Source organism: Trichoderma citrinoviride (assembly GCF_003025115.1).
Source record: "Trichoderma citrinoviride strain TUCIM 6016 unplaced genomic scaffold BBK36scaffold_11, whole genome shotgun sequence".
Taxonomy (NCBI): Eukaryota; Fungi; Ascomycota; class Sordariomycetes; order Hypocreales; family Hypocreaceae; genus Trichoderma; species Trichoderma citrinoviride.
This window is the reverse complement of record NW_020194719.1, coordinates 266,009-279,974: the sequence shown is the minus strand read 5'-3', so window position 1 is coordinate 279,974 and position 13,966 is coordinate 266,009. Positions and strand designations below refer to the sequence as shown.

At 56.5% G+C, this 13,966-nt stretch overlaps 5 protein-coding genes across 5 annotated transcripts; 2 read left to right on the top strand and 3 right to left on the bottom strand.

Moving 5' to 3' along the window:
• Nucleotides 1-472: 472 nt before the first annotated feature.
• Nucleotides 473-1,776, bottom strand: BBK36DRAFT_1170713 (kinase-like protein; the record flags this gene model as incomplete). The annotated part of the gene is made up of 2 exons (XM_024895480.1): nt 473-970; nt 1,039-1,776. 2 exons carry the CDS (start codon nt 1,774-1,776, stop codon nt 473-475), a joined length of 1,236 nt encoding a protein of 411 aa, XP_024747455.1.
• A 2,223-nt stretch (nt 1,777-3,999) lies between these two features.
• Nucleotides 4,000-6,362, top strand: BBK36DRAFT_142170 (hypothetical protein; the record flags this gene model as incomplete). Its single annotated transcript, XM_024897490.1, has 4 exons — nt 4,000-4,750; nt 4,826-5,222; nt 5,306-5,728; nt 5,930-6,362. 4 exons carry the CDS (start codon nt 4,000-4,002, stop codon nt 6,360-6,362), a joined length of 2,004 nt encoding a protein of 667 aa, XP_024747454.1.
• A 1,226-nt stretch (nt 6,363-7,588) lies between these two features.
• BBK36DRAFT_1178367 (hypothetical protein) lies at nt 7,589-9,142 on the bottom strand (the record flags this gene model as incomplete). Its single annotated transcript, XM_024896129.1, has 1 exon — nt 7,589-9,142. The coding sequence occupies exon 1, from the start codon at nt 9,134-9,136 to the stop codon at nt 7,589-7,591; it is 1,548 nt and encodes a 515-aa protein (XP_024747453.1). The 5' UTR covers nt 9,137-9,142.
• A 3,612-nt stretch (nt 9,143-12,754) lies between these two features.
• Nucleotides 12,755-13,085, bottom strand: BBK36DRAFT_6457 (hypothetical protein; the record flags this gene model as incomplete). Its single annotated transcript, XM_024898424.1, has 2 exons — nt 12,755-12,941; nt 13,033-13,085. 2 exons carry the CDS (start codon nt 13,083-13,085, stop codon nt 12,755-12,757), a joined length of 240 nt encoding a protein of 79 aa, XP_024747452.1.
• A 317-nt stretch (nt 13,086-13,402) lies between these two features.
• Nucleotides 13,403-13,901, top strand: BBK36DRAFT_1135986 (hypothetical protein). The gene has a single exon (XM_024892827.1). The coding sequence runs from the start codon at nt 13,507-13,509 to the stop codon at nt 13,783-13,785; it is 279 nt and encodes a 92-aa protein (XP_024747451.1). The 5' UTR covers nt 13,403-13,506; the 3' UTR covers nt 13,786-13,901.
• Nucleotides 13,902-13,966: the final 65 nt, after the last annotated feature.

The window sequence follows — 13,966 nt, the reverse complement described above, 5'->3', positions numbered from 1 at the left end:
CCAAGCTCACGTTGAGTGAAAGCATGGCCCTTTTCCTTCGTCTCGTCTGTCTGTTGTCTCCTTCGGCTGTCTGTCAGGTCGATCCCCATTCCCCATTCCTCATTCCCCATGCCACCTCGTGCTCGTGATACCGTAGCTAGTTGAAAGTCCCATGGCTGTCTCCCAAAAAGATGCACGCCAGTCCCAGTCCATCAAATATAATACAGGCCGGGATATGATATATAAAAGAGCACCCACAAGCGCCAACGCCCTCCTTGCCATCACCCCACGGGAATACATGTCCCGTTGCGGTCTCTCATTGCCGTCTCCGCCATGTTCGTAGAGCATGCTGTAGCCATAGCTTCTGCCTGAGGCATTGTGAGCCAACTCTCTTTCCCCCTGCTTGGGTTTTCCCCTTTTCATGTCCTTGATCCAGCTCTATATCCCGTTCTAACCTTGCCTCCCTTTCTATTCTGTCATATTTTGGGTCTTTCTACTCGTTTCGTGACCACGTCTTCTCCCGGAGCGGCATCTCCTTTCCTGCCGCCGCACGGCTTCCATCAACCTCTGCCTTGTAAGCCCAGTATTCGCCAAGCCTCGACTCAGCGTATGAGGCGTAGTCAAAGTCAATGTGCGAAATGGTGGCCTGGATCAGCGCCCAGATGCCCCAGTAGAAGCCGGGGACCCCGCGGAAAACATCCACCTCGTTCATGAGCTTCTCAGTCTCCTCGTCCAGGTTCATCTCTTCGCATGACAGCTTCGCGTATGATGCAATGTACTCGCGAATAAAGGCCTGTCGCTGCGGTCTGGTCGGCACGGCGGAGTAGTCGCAGTCGTAGCCGGCCCACTCAGCAAAGTGGTTGGAGATATCAAACGCGGCCGGCGATGGCGTCGCATATTCGTAATCGATGAAGCTCACGGATAGCTCCCGGCCGGGTTCGCGGTGCATGATGATGTTGGCGCTGAGGAGGTCGCAGTGGGCAAAAACCAACTACATCACCTGGTTAGCTACCTACTGAAAAGACAAAACATTTTCGCAAGATCAAGACTACTACATACCCCGTCTTTTCCGAGTCCGGGACGCTGGCTGAGCTTTTCAACCATCTCTTCCAGCTCACGCTGCAGCAGGGCCTGTCGCTCGCGCTGCTGCTCCGTGTCTGTAGGCAAGGCCAGGATCCATTTCTGCATGGTCGACCACAGATTGGGAATCGGCTTGCCGGCTGCTGCCTTTGTAATCATGGCCTTGCGGCGACTGTCGGGGCTGTCAGGGTTGCCGTCCTCGGCTGGCTCCTCTCCCTTGATGGCCGAGTCGGGAAGGCAGGGAACCGTGGCATGCCACTGAGCCAGCAGTCGAGCTACGGCCGCAAGCAATGCCGGGTCGGAGAGGTCCTTGGGCTGGGCCACGGTGCCGGGGACGAAGCGGTACAGCATTCCGTTGGCAAAGCGAGCCAACAGCTCCGGCGCCAGGCCATGCTTCATCAGCAGCTCGTGGTTCGCTGCCTCGCGCTCTCGGTCGATGATGACGGCAGTGCCGTTGCCGTAAGCCCGGAGCAGCACGGCATCTCGATCAATATCAGCCTTGGACAGGCCTGGTCGGCGATTGACGGCCTTGAGCAGCGTGTTGGTGATGCCATCGGTGAAGCGGACAAAGTCGACATTGGAGTCGTCGCTGCCCCATTGGGGAAACAGGCTCAAGATGAGCTTCAGGGCCGACTGTGAATCGCTGCTATCGTAGGTGACGGGGAGGAACCTGACGTGTCCGTGGGCACTGCCCTTGGTGGTGGCGGCTGGTGACATGGCGACAAGAGTAGAGAGAATGTGTCTCGGTAAGGATATTTCGTGTGAGAGGACGGCGGACGACGTGATGAAGATGCAATGAGAATTCCACAAGAGAGAAGGAGGACCACGGGGGGCGCAATATAGTGTTATATAGCTGTTCCTTCTTCCTCTGGCTTTCTTCTTCTCGTTATAGTAATCGGTCTGCTGGGTTCTGGACCATGGGCCTTGCAACGTTGCTCAAGGTACGATCGCTCAACAAACTGGCGCAATGTATATCAAGGGGGGGCTTATTCTCTGCCGTTCTCAGCTCGGGGAAGGAGTTTCTTTCCGTCTGGTTTGTCGGAATTGCGCCGATAAGACTCGTCGTACGAAGCACAAGAGCAGGTAGGACGCGAGGTCTGGTCGACGATGGTTGTCGACTTCGGTGAATAAGGGATTCTCGTAACGGTACGCCAAAGCACCCGGATGGTCTCAAATCGACTGGCGAATGGCGGAAGCGCGGGAGAGGCTGGAGGAATCACACACGACCTGTTGCCCTCCGTAGCGGTTCGACTTTGTGTGTGTGAAAAGACCGAAGAGGCGTCGAACGGGGGTGGGCCGCTTGGGGAAGGGTCGGACGGCTTCCCATGTGACGGTGGCTGCAATCCAGAGGCACGAGACAAGGCCCCAAGTTAATTGGGGATTAGATTAGGGGGCGAGGCGAGCGGCGAACGACGGGCTTCCGCACCGGGAGCAGCGGGGTACTTTGGACAGCTGCGAAATCCCAGCGAAACGGCGGCGATTAAGCGGTAGACGCCAAGTACAAGTATGTACTACTCTGCGCAATGACGACGCTGGCTGCTCTCGAACCTGCAGGGTCCAGAATGTTGGAGTCGCTGGCAAAAGGTCGCATCAGCTTGTCGCTGCGAATTTTGTTGGGATACCAGCCAGCTGCTGCTCCTGCTAGGCCGTGTCCAGTTAGCGCAGCTCCAGCATCCCGGCAGCATGGCGAAGGGGCTGAGGTTGAGCAAAGGTAGCAGAGAAGTAGACTGCCGCCGGGTCTAGGCGTTACGCTACTTGCTCAGCACCAAAAAGGTACTTTGCACGTGCTTGAAACGTGACCGCGCTATGCTCTTGGGCACCACCACCTGAGATTGAGGTCCCTTTTCATCGCAGGGTCCGAATCAGTTCACCGCCCGGGTGCAGAAAAAGTCATGAACAGCACACGACGACTTCCAAATGGATTGCACTTTATAGTACCCAAGATTAACTACCGGCCTCAGATTGCGATACTGCGTTGATGTAGCATCTTGCCTTCCTACATAGTGTAAGCTACATGTGGTGGTTTAGGGCCTGACCTTGAACTGAAAGCCCCCATCTGCGTCTTTGTTGAGGCACTGGACGGCTTTTGTGGTTATTTTTTGGCATGTGAAGGCGTTGGATACAGGGGCCTTTTTAGACGAGTTCAGGCCTGTGCTCTCTCCAACTGCTGCCCCGCATTCGCTACCAGTGAACTGAAACAGCACCGCTAGACTGCTGTAGTCGTATGTATTATACAGCACCCCAGACAACGCAGCAATCATCCCAGCCTGCTACAGGGAGGACAGAGCGGAACTGTAACCTGCCAGACGCATGTGCTGCTGTGAGAATATGATACGACCAATGCTTGTCTCTTGGCGTATGCAATTCATCACAAACCTACGTGTGCTCGTGTTACGCGCAAGTTGCCTGTCGACATTGAGGTACTGGTCATACCCGTAGCTACAGGGTTGATAGCAGCTGATATTATTAGCGACTTGACAGATTCAGGTTGGTGCTAGCGTAGCATCTGCGGAGAAGTACAGTGTACTCGCCGTTGCACGTCACCGCCCCAGTAGGTGCAGGTAGTCGCAACTTGGCCTTGATGCACTGCTATCCCCAGAAACGACCGCAAGCCGCTTAGCGTCAACGTCTCAGCAACTTCGTCGCCAAATCCAACCAGCGCCCGTGTCTTGTGTGTCGACTCAACTGGTGACCCGCCTGCATCGCGAATCAGCAGAAGAAGGACCTCATCTGGACGGCGTCAAATCGCTTACAGCAGCGTAACCAGCATCTGCGCAGAGGGCCGGGACACGAGCACGGACGCGACGCAGTCAATGGTGCCTCCATCGTGACGCTCACCAACATCACCAGACATCATCACTCGATACCGACGGCGGCAGTGGTTGGTTCCGCCGCATCATGTAAGGCGCCCAGCCGCCCCAGCTCCCCGAATCTGCGGCCATGTCGTGCGTCAACGATGAGAATTTCGTGGCCGTCGCGCTCGTCATCAACCGCTCCCGCGATGGGCCGGCCTTTGTCTTCCACTATCCCTCTCATGTCCCCGCCCTCACCAACGGGCACGATAAATCCGATGTCATAGACGTCGAGGACATTCTGTTTGAGCAGATAGCACAGCCTGCCGGCGGCGAGTCTGCCCCCGAACCCGCCGAGGACGGGGGTGTCCGGGACGACCACTTCACCACCGAGGCGGGCGTTCAGGTCGTTCCTTGGGAGCACGTCGCCGGCTTTCCTGCCAGAGACCTTGCGGGCATCTTGACTCCAGCCCGGCCCTACCACAAGAAGATCTTTCAACTCTCCCTCGACCCGCTGCTCTGCATCTCCTACCCTATCCACGTGCCTGAAAACGGGAAGTGGAAGAAGACGAAAAAGGCCAGCAAGGAGGTTGATGAAAGTATTGCGCCAGACGAACCCAATCCTCCACCCACCATCAAGGCCGATCTCGCTCCGGACAAGGCCAAAGATGGCAAGAAGGACGACTCGGACGAAGACAAGCGCAGCTCCATGACCATGTTCAACCTCGTCTTCTTCCTAAATCCCAAGAGGCACGAGGCCAAGGAGCTCGTCGACTCCTTGTTCTCCAATATCGTGAAGAAAGTCAACAAAGCATATCAGTATAGCCAGCAGCACAGTGAGTTTGTGTGGAAAGAGTCTAAGCGTATCCTGGCCGCAAAAGAAAAGGCTCGTGAAGATAGTAAGTTTTCCTGTTTCTAGAAGCATGCAATCCTGTAAGAGGAGAGGTCGGACGAAGCTAATCACTTCATGTCAGAAAAGAAAATGAGTGCTCTGTGGAAAGAACTCATCCAGAACTCTTCATTAGCAGCCTCAATGTGTGAAGTCTACAACGCCATCTCTCAGAACAGGATTGCGACATTGCATCTCGACACCGTGGACGGCATCCTGACCCCGTCTGTTCAGATCCCTGTACCCTTCTTCGTGGCCGATCTGCCGGCAGAGGACGACGAGCGCCATCGTGGCCTCTGGCTCACGACCTCCAACGCCTTTCTGAGCCAGGACGCCCTTGAGGAACCTGGATTCTTGGACCGCAACTTTGCGCTCCTGCTCATGGACGACGAGAAAAAGATTATCGCCGAGCTGCAAAACGACCGTGATCCCACCACCGTATCCATGATTGAGTTTGTGCGACTCGCGAAACCGACCGTGTCGTCAGTACTTCCTCTGCCCCGCCCCCTTTTCGTGCTTGATGCTCACAGTTCACTGTTCGCTAACTTGACAATATCTGGTGAAGCTTCTACCAAGTTGGCCAAAGCAACATCCTCACGCTGGATCAGGTCCGCAAGTATGCCCAGCACTTCATCTTCTGGCGCCGCGCCATCGCCATCCCGCCTCTCCACCCCCGCGACATCTACATCGTCTCTCCCAACTGCGACCTCGGGAGGCTATCCCAGGACGCCCAGGACTGGCAGAGGGCCTTCCCCCTGGCGCCGCCGCTGTCCACTTTCCTCGCCGAGCTGTCCGTGCTGCCGCGGCCGTACAAGCACATCTCGCCCAGCAAGGCCCACCGGCCGCTGTACCTCCGCATGCTGGCCTGGCTGATGCGCGGCGGCTGGGTGACGCAGCTGTGCACGTTTGCTTACGTCGTCGTGTGGCCGGAGATTCTGTACGAGGTCGACTACGAGATGGAGGCGGAGGAGCTGGGCATGGCCACCTCGTCCGTCGACGGGGGCGATGCCGCCAGCGTCCACACAACAACCCAGGAAAACGCTGACGCACAGTCGACACACTCGTCACTCACGTCTCCGCTATCCCAGCCGCAGCAACCACAACCACCACCACAACAACAACAACAGCAGCAGCAGACACCACCGCAGACACACTCCCATATCCAGTCCGAGTCCTCCCCTCCCAGCAGCCGAGCCCCCAACCCACCACCACAATCCACCCTCTCCGCGGCCGAGCACTCCGCGGAAATGGCCCGCCTCGAGCGCATCGCCATCAAGGCCCACCGCGAGGCCGCCGACAAGGCCACCGCCCACGCCCGCAAGGTCGCCCCCGTCCCCACGCCCAACCCGTCCCTCAACGACGCGCCGCACCTCGCCGGCCTCACGCCGCACATCATCCTCGACCCCAAAAAGGCCGCCGGCAAGGAGTCGCGCTACCTGGCCGCCATCGCGCGGCGCTTCCGCGACGACAAGCTCCGCGCCGGTTGGCAGCTGCTGTGCAAGTACTTTGACGGGCGGTGCGCGCTCGAGAGGATCGCGCTGCAGGAGGACATGAAGAGGAAGGAGGCGTGGGCTTTGTTGACGGGCGTGAGGGAGTATCTGCTCCTGACGCGGCATTGGTAGAATGGGGACGTTGTACGTCTGGGGCGATTGCTGGTGTAATGAGAGTTGATGAGTGGACAATTCAAGAAGTGGCATCATCTGGACAGCATGGTGGCTATATTGTGACTACATCACGTCAAAAAAAAATGAAACAAGACACAAGGCTAATCCAGAGCAAAGACTTTATATCTCAGCCGTTTATTGGTCATAAGTGGTATCTGAAGAGTAGAACATGAAGAAAAGGAAAAAAATGCAAAGCAACAGCAGGTCAAGACGGGGACACATAAAGGGTGGGAGGGTAATGTTGATGAGTAAAATGGAATTAAATACACCGATGTGAAGAGGAAGCGCAACATCGCCCCTCCGAAAAGAAACAAGACATGAAAATGAAATGAAGAAGAAGTAAAGGCAAATGAGTGAAAAAAGCAGCTATGTCAAGCCCATCCCGGGTATCCCCCACAGGCGAAGACCGAAAGCATCGTCTGGTGCCCCTTGAAAAGAACAAAAAACAAAGCAATGGAAGAACCGAGATACTATAGAGGAGAAGAAAAGACCATACCAGTCGTAGGAAAACATCTCACACTATGAGATGTCCCTCTCTGTATCGTGCCCCGCCTAAACGAAACCAACAAATGCATATCTCATAACGGGTTGTTGTAGTACCAATAGAGCGCTCGACAGCTGTAAAAGGAGAAAGAAGAAAAGAAAAAGATTTCTCAATGCCAGAGACATACGTAGAAAGTTGGGTGTGTGTGAAAAGGAAGAGAGACACGCAGCCTCTTTGTGCCGTCATGCAGTAGTATATGGAAAGAACCAGATATGAGAAGAACCAGGAGACGAAATGAAAAACATGATCCATCCTATATGTGAAAGCCATGCCCAATGCCAAATGCCTGTAGCACCTATCACTCAAAAGGAAAAATGGAAAATGAGAAGACGAGGCCCTGCCGATGTAATGGATGACACCTAGAACGCCGCCAGTATGGGCACTCGGACATGTTCCTTGGAATACGTCGAGGCCCACAGACCTCATCTCCGAGGTGTTGCACTGCAAAATTGCCGGTAGACACCAATGGACGGCGCGCAGTAGGACGCGCGGAAACACAAAATAGAAAACCAGGATAGCAATCGATCAAAGGCCCAGAAGAGATTTGAGAGGAAGTAGGAGGTGGGACAAGGACAGCGGGGCGGGAGAGCAGAGAGAGGCAAGTCCTCGAGACGGAGACGCCAAGACCAGCTACTCATATCTACTGAGTAAGGTCCATGTCGTATTCGTCCTCCTCTTTGAAGTTCAAAGGGGCATTAGGATCGTCATCCGGGTCGTGCCAGAACTGAGCAGTGTCTCCAATGTCACCGGGCATCCCGCCGCTGCCACTTCCTTCGGGAGTGATGCCGACGGAGTCGAGGCTGCCGCCCAAGCCATTGGTGGGCTCGCCGCGGTAGTCCGTGTGATGAGGCACACGCAGGCCTGAGCCAGACGTGCGGCTGTAGGAGAAAGATCCCGAGTCGTTCCTGGAGATGGCATCCATGAGCTCGGACTGCATCCGGCGCTCATCGTCGGTCTGCTCAAAGGGCAGAGTGCCACCCAGCTCAGCAATGGTGTTGATCAGCTCCTCCTGCTGTTGCAGCTTGAGATGCAGCATCCACATGAGGTCGCGCGTCCAGCTGACAGCACCGTTGAGAATATCACCCTTGTTGGGACCTTTGTCTTTGTCTTCGATGGGCAGGCCAGTGGTGATGTTGCCAGCGCCAGCGCCGGCAGCCCTTCTGGCACCGGGTCCGGCGAGGCCAGAGGTAGCGCTTGACACGCCGGTGAGGGTGGGCGACAGGGGCGTGCCGTTGGAAATCAGCTTGCGAATCTTCTCGTCTTCCAGTCGGTGTGTGGGCACGAGTCTGCTGAGGTCCTGGATTCTCTCGTTGATGTTGTCACGGCGGCGGCGTTCCACGAGATTGTGGGATTCACGACGCCGCTTCCGCTTCATCTCCTGGGTAGACATGGCGTTGCCCACGCCGAGCTTAGCAGGCATGGAGGTGCCCCCCTTCATCATCACCTCGTTGATCTGCACCATGCTTGGCTGCATAGGAGACGAGAAGCCAGAGTTGAAAGAGGCTGGGATGCTTCCACTGGGGGTGTTGAGCCAATGTCCAGATGGCGACTTGTCCGTCCGGAGAGACTGCGGGCCGAAGCCGGGAGAGTCTTGGGCACTGCCGATAGGGATGCTGTGCATGCTGTTTGTCTTGGGGGTCATTGGGTTTCTGGTGTTGGAGGCTTTTCGCTGCATCTGCTGGGACATCCGGGCCCTCGCCTTGGCGTTGAGGAAGTTGGGGTCGTTTCCGTCCGCCATATCAGCGGCGGCCAGGGGTGACTGCGAGTAAGACAAGGGAGACTGCAAGGGGTTCCCAAGGGCGCGGTAGTGAGTGTTGTAGGCATACGGGCTCTGGATGGGGTCGCCATCCGGCGTGTTGGAGTAGCCGTTGATGTGTGATGGGTCGATCTGAAGGGAAGAGCCGCGGTGTGACTGGAAGGTGTTTTGGTAGCCCATGTTCATGCCGTGGAAGTCTTGGCCCTGGCCATGAAGGCCGGACTGGCCGTCTGAAGGATTAAGGCCATCCAGCAGCTCGTCATCGGCGAATACGGCAGAGCCGCTCGAGAAGCCGTTTGTGTTGGAAGCTGTGTTGAAGTTGTTGTTGGCAAAGGACGGAGAGGTGTATCCGCCCGACATGGCCAGGTCGTTGGGGTCGATGTGGCCGCCATTTGGGCCAGACCCAAACTGGGCGAAGCCGTGCTGGGCCATCGCAGGAAGAAGTGTCGGATGGATTTTGCTCGGTGCGAGAGGCTCGCGGTCGGCGGACAGAGGAGAAGCCGGCACGAATTTGTCTTGTTCTTGTCGGTGTTTGTATGCGCTCTTTCAGCACGCTTTGTGCTTGCTTGACGAGAGCGGCCTCGGAGTTTCGAGCGTCGGCAGATAATGCCTGATGAGGGAACGGGTCGCGCGGCTACAGCGAAAGAAGGAGAAAGAAGGAGTCAGTATGAGTGCGCGCGAGGAAACGATCCGGCTGCTCAGCCCGTGCGCGACAAAACAAATGCTGATCAAATAGCCGGCGGCAACGACGGAGCCTGTTGGCCTGACGTGGCGCAAGCGATCGGAGAGAGAGAAATGGAGGGCCCGGAAGAAGGAAATGCGTAGGAGGGGTTGACAAGAGAGCGGCTAACCTGACACAAAAATAAGGGCAGCGTTGCGAGGTGAGACACGACGCTGCGGAAACGGGTGCAGCTGCCAGATGCCAGATGCCAGATGCGAGAATCAAGATCAGGATCGAGATCGAGGCGGCGAGAGATGCTCAAAGCGTTCAAAGGACGCGGGGGAGGGAGGTGTCAAAGATGCGATGCGAGCTTCCGGAGGGGTTTGCGGACGGACGATTGCTTTTTTGTGAGCCCAGGACCAAGGGCCGAAGTCGTCTCGGCAACTTACTGCTAAAACGCTACTGTACCAGCGAAGGAAACTAAAACAAATAAAATAGAAAATAGCACGAAATAGTGGCAGGGTGCCGATGAGGAGGGGCGGAAACGGCGGGCTGCTGTGTAACTGGGGTGCAGGCGGTGACGGGCGCTTGGGAACGGAACCCGCAATATGCGCAGTTAGAAAAAAGAGTAAGAAACCGCGGGATGCGCAGGAGGTCGCGGTGCGATGACGCTGATGAGGGCTCGCGAGACGGGACGAGGTGAAGCCTCTATGGACGGACGAGAGTCTCGGACAGGGTTGCCCTTTGCTGCGCGCTTTTCTGATTAGCCCGTCTGGAGGTCCTGAGATGCTTCCGGGGTAGCAGTGGAAGAAGAGTGTGCAGAGACAAAGGCGGAGGAGGGGTTCTCATGGGTGGACGAATAGTAATAGACAATGAGACGTTTGAAAACAAATAGAAGCAACGAGGTGGTGAGGTGGTGAGGGGAAGAAGAAACAGGCCAAGGCGATCTGCCCACCGTGGGTTGGTGTAGTGTTTCTCTCTTTGCTGCGCTGCTCGTGAGGGGCGTTGCAGCGAGTCTACTCGATGCAATGCCACCTGCGCGGGGGAGGAGAATGTGACGGAGGGGAGGGGTGGATATGCAGAGGGAGGGATGCAACAAGGGATGGGGGAGAGGGACAAAGGAGTTGACAGCCGATCGACTCACCAATAAAGAAGTGTAGATATCGAGTGCCTTGTAGCAGAATAGGTGTGCTATAGGTTGGATGTGTAGAACAGAAAGACGTGGTGCTCTATGGCGATGTATGTCTGTTGGTAAGTAGCAGGCAAGCCTGGCGTATCGTGCGGCAGAAGCTTCAACTCTGTTGCGCCTATTTGCTCACACAACCATGCATGCAATATGCCCTCGTTCCGTCGCTGCGGCAGGATGGCCTTGGCGTCGTCGGGTTCGGTAAAGCGGGCTGCCAAACCCTGCGTGCCGCGTAGCACAATGACGAAAGGGCGAGCAGTTGTTGGCCCACAATCCCCAGAGAACGTGGAGGAGGCGCTGGGTTTAAAGACTTCCGCTCCAGAGGCAGCGAAAGACGGGAGGCTTGAGGAGGCGCGCGGGCACTAGCGGTGGTGGTTGAGATGGGAGACTTCCGTACGTCGCAGACAGAGCTGACGGGCAAAGATGTGGAATATAAACCGGAAGATTGCCAGGATAGAGCAGCCTAGAGGTAGCCCGGAACCAGAGCAATATGCACGTATATGCGCGTATATGCGGCCTCGAGGTATGCTGTGCAGGAGGATAGATGCGAGTGCCGCAGGTGGTTGGTGATGTGGAGAGGTTGAGGTGAGGTGAGGTCCGTAGAGGCCACCACACAAACAAAAGGTCGAGCAGGAATCAAGATGGCTCCGCGCCGTTTCGGTGGGACGAGACGTTCAAATATCGAAACTCTGGCCTTTTGTATACTCGCCGTGCTCCATCCAAGGTCCTATTGAAAGCAGTATCCCTTCCCTCTTCTGGCGACGGGGATGGTGAGGTGAGATGGCGTTCGTCTTCTGCCCTTCTCTGCAGCTGTTAGCAAATCCCCCCTGCTAGTGCAACACAAGGCCGAGCCGCCAGAGACGCACGTCTTCTCGGATCTGTCTCTAGTAATCTCCTCTGGCCAAGCGAGCTGAAGCCGATGGCCGTATTGCTGGGTTGAGAGGGAAGAGCAGTAGCGGCAGTAGCGCGCCGAGTATCGTGGTGTTATTGGTGTACTGGATATCTGCCTGCTGGTAGGCCTGTGACTTGTTGTCCGTGGTGGATGGACAGACAGGAAGGCGAGTAGCGAGGCCTGTCGAGGTGGCGCCTTGATGGAGGTGCCCGCGATAAGCTGATAGGCCGCTGCGCTGCGCGTCAACGGGCTTTGGGGCGCCCTTTTGCGGTTTTATTCTCTTCTTGTTCGTCTTCTTGTCTGTTTAAGCTCTGTCGCCTGCAGCCTTATACTCTCTCGCATGCAGCCACGCCGTCGGCGAATGAGGACGAGGCGCAGGACTGGATCAAGGCCTAGCTGATGACGATCCAAAGGGCGGAACAAAGCCACAGCTGCGGGTAAATGTGAATCACACCAGCCAAGAGAAGAGAAGTGTAAGGCGGTACTGCGTACTGTACTGAGTGAGGTATCTAGCCCTTCCTTCGGGTCGCTCGAGATGCCGCTTGTAGATGGACCAGCCGATAATGTCCCAGATGTGGCCTAGCTGTGCCCGACGGTGTCCGTGATAGTCTCTGTTGTTGCGCTGTGTCTTCTCTCGGGGCTCGAACGTGCATACGCATATGCAAGTGCTTATACATAAATGTATGTTATGAGATGGACCAGAAGCTGAGCACTTCAACTTGCTATCGTTGGGTACTAAATACTTTGATGCTCGCTGTTGGCTGAGGCGGACGAATCGGGCCGTGTGGGCTCTTTATGTGAGGTGTGTAGTAGGTCTTGGGGGATGAGGAATGCGGGAGGACTCTATTAGGCTGCAGCTTGTTACACCCGCCGATGCTCAAAGGCCAGGCGAGGCAAAATCGGAACAAAAGCAGCAGCAGATGGATGCACGGCGATGCAGATTATGGATCATCCCAAATCTCCTTTCCAAAAAACTTAGCATCAAGGTACCCGGGCCTCACGTTCTTATACTCGTCCGTCCACTGCCGATGGCTAAAAATACCGTATCTCCAGTACGAGGAATCTTGATGCCTTTCCTCGTCTTCTGACTCGGTTGGCGAGCGCCGCAAAAGAGTGGTTGGCCCGCTCCCCTTAGCAACCACACCTACGTTACAAAGCCAGGAGGGAGGGGGGGGGAGGCAGAGAGACCAGGTTGAGCGTGACTCGATGCCGTTAAGACATCCAGCGCCAGTTGCTCGCTATAACTCTCGGGGGGGTTCCCATCGCCGGGCGTTTTGAACCATCGTAGTGTCTCTCACTGGTCATGCGTTGCTAGCTCTTCCGTGAGCCATCTACCGCCCTGGCCACGCGGTCATGTAAGGCACCGGTTCCAGAGGTCAGCCCCATGGCGATGACGATGACGACTCTCGATGCCCATGTCTCTGTTCTGCTCTGCATTGCCGTGGCGATGCTCCGCGCGTTGGTCGAGCTGAAGGCGGACGAGGGACGGGTGCTGTGGCTACAGGTAGGTTAGGTAGGCAGATCCAGTTCGGCTCAGGTCAGGCACAGGCAGCGATGGGCCAGACTAGAGATGTCTGGGTGTGGTGTACACGGAACACAGAGCGCGGAATACGGCGTCGCAGCGCTTGCCACCAACGCGCATGTACATACTTTCAAGTTGGTGCCACGCACTGCTCTGCTCAGACTCGAGATCGATCAGATAACCGTTATCGCTGGAACTTGGCGATTCAGAAGTCGGTCAGCTTACTTCGTACTTCGAAACAAAATAGAACATGCCATGCCTCGCGGAATGCGCAAGTCCACCTCCTCGGTCCCGTCGCTGTTGCAACCGGGCCAGGGAGTCGGCCATGCCATACCTCGCCCAGGAGCGATGACGTTGCGGTGCCGCTTATCGCTATCGCCCAGTCTCAGTGCATATACAAAGTATCCGCGCCAAGGTGAGCGGCATTACTTGGTCGCTGCGGCACTCTCTCTCACCTCGGGGGGCATTTCTGGAGCTCTAAGCTCACTGAACCCCAGCGGTGCGACCGCGCTAGGCAGCGCCTGGCCCAGTGCTGCCAATCATGTGCCCCCTCCAACGACGTATCGACTCTCATCCCACACCCCTTTGCATCTGGCCCGAAACCTCCCCTCGTCAACCATCGCATCGCGCTCCCGCTGCCAGACTCCCCATCCGAGCGTGCTTTGTTCCAGCAGGTCCTCCATCCCTGGCAGCCCATCTTCAGCAGACGACGTCCATCGCTTCGACGCCTCCGGCCGCATTCCACCCACCCCCCACCAGCCCGTGCCGCCCGCTGCCGACGCGGCCGTTGCCTCGTGCCCGCGATAGTCGAAGCTTGTAAGGTAGCCAGTCCAATACTCTGCCTGCCCCATCCCCCCCTTCTCGTCGTCTCCTCGTACCTGCTCTCAGCCACACCCAGCGCTTCTATACATATCTGATCATGCCCCCTCGACTGACCATGTCCACAGTGGAGCTAGCAGCAGCTTCCGAGCTCTTAGGGCTGTCATCTATCATTCGCTGAG

Coding starts and splice junctions, on each gene's coding strand:
- BBK36DRAFT_1135986 (XM_024892827.1), top strand. CDS start 13,507: ATGTGCCCCCTCCAACGACGTATCGACTCTCATCCCACACCCCTTTGC.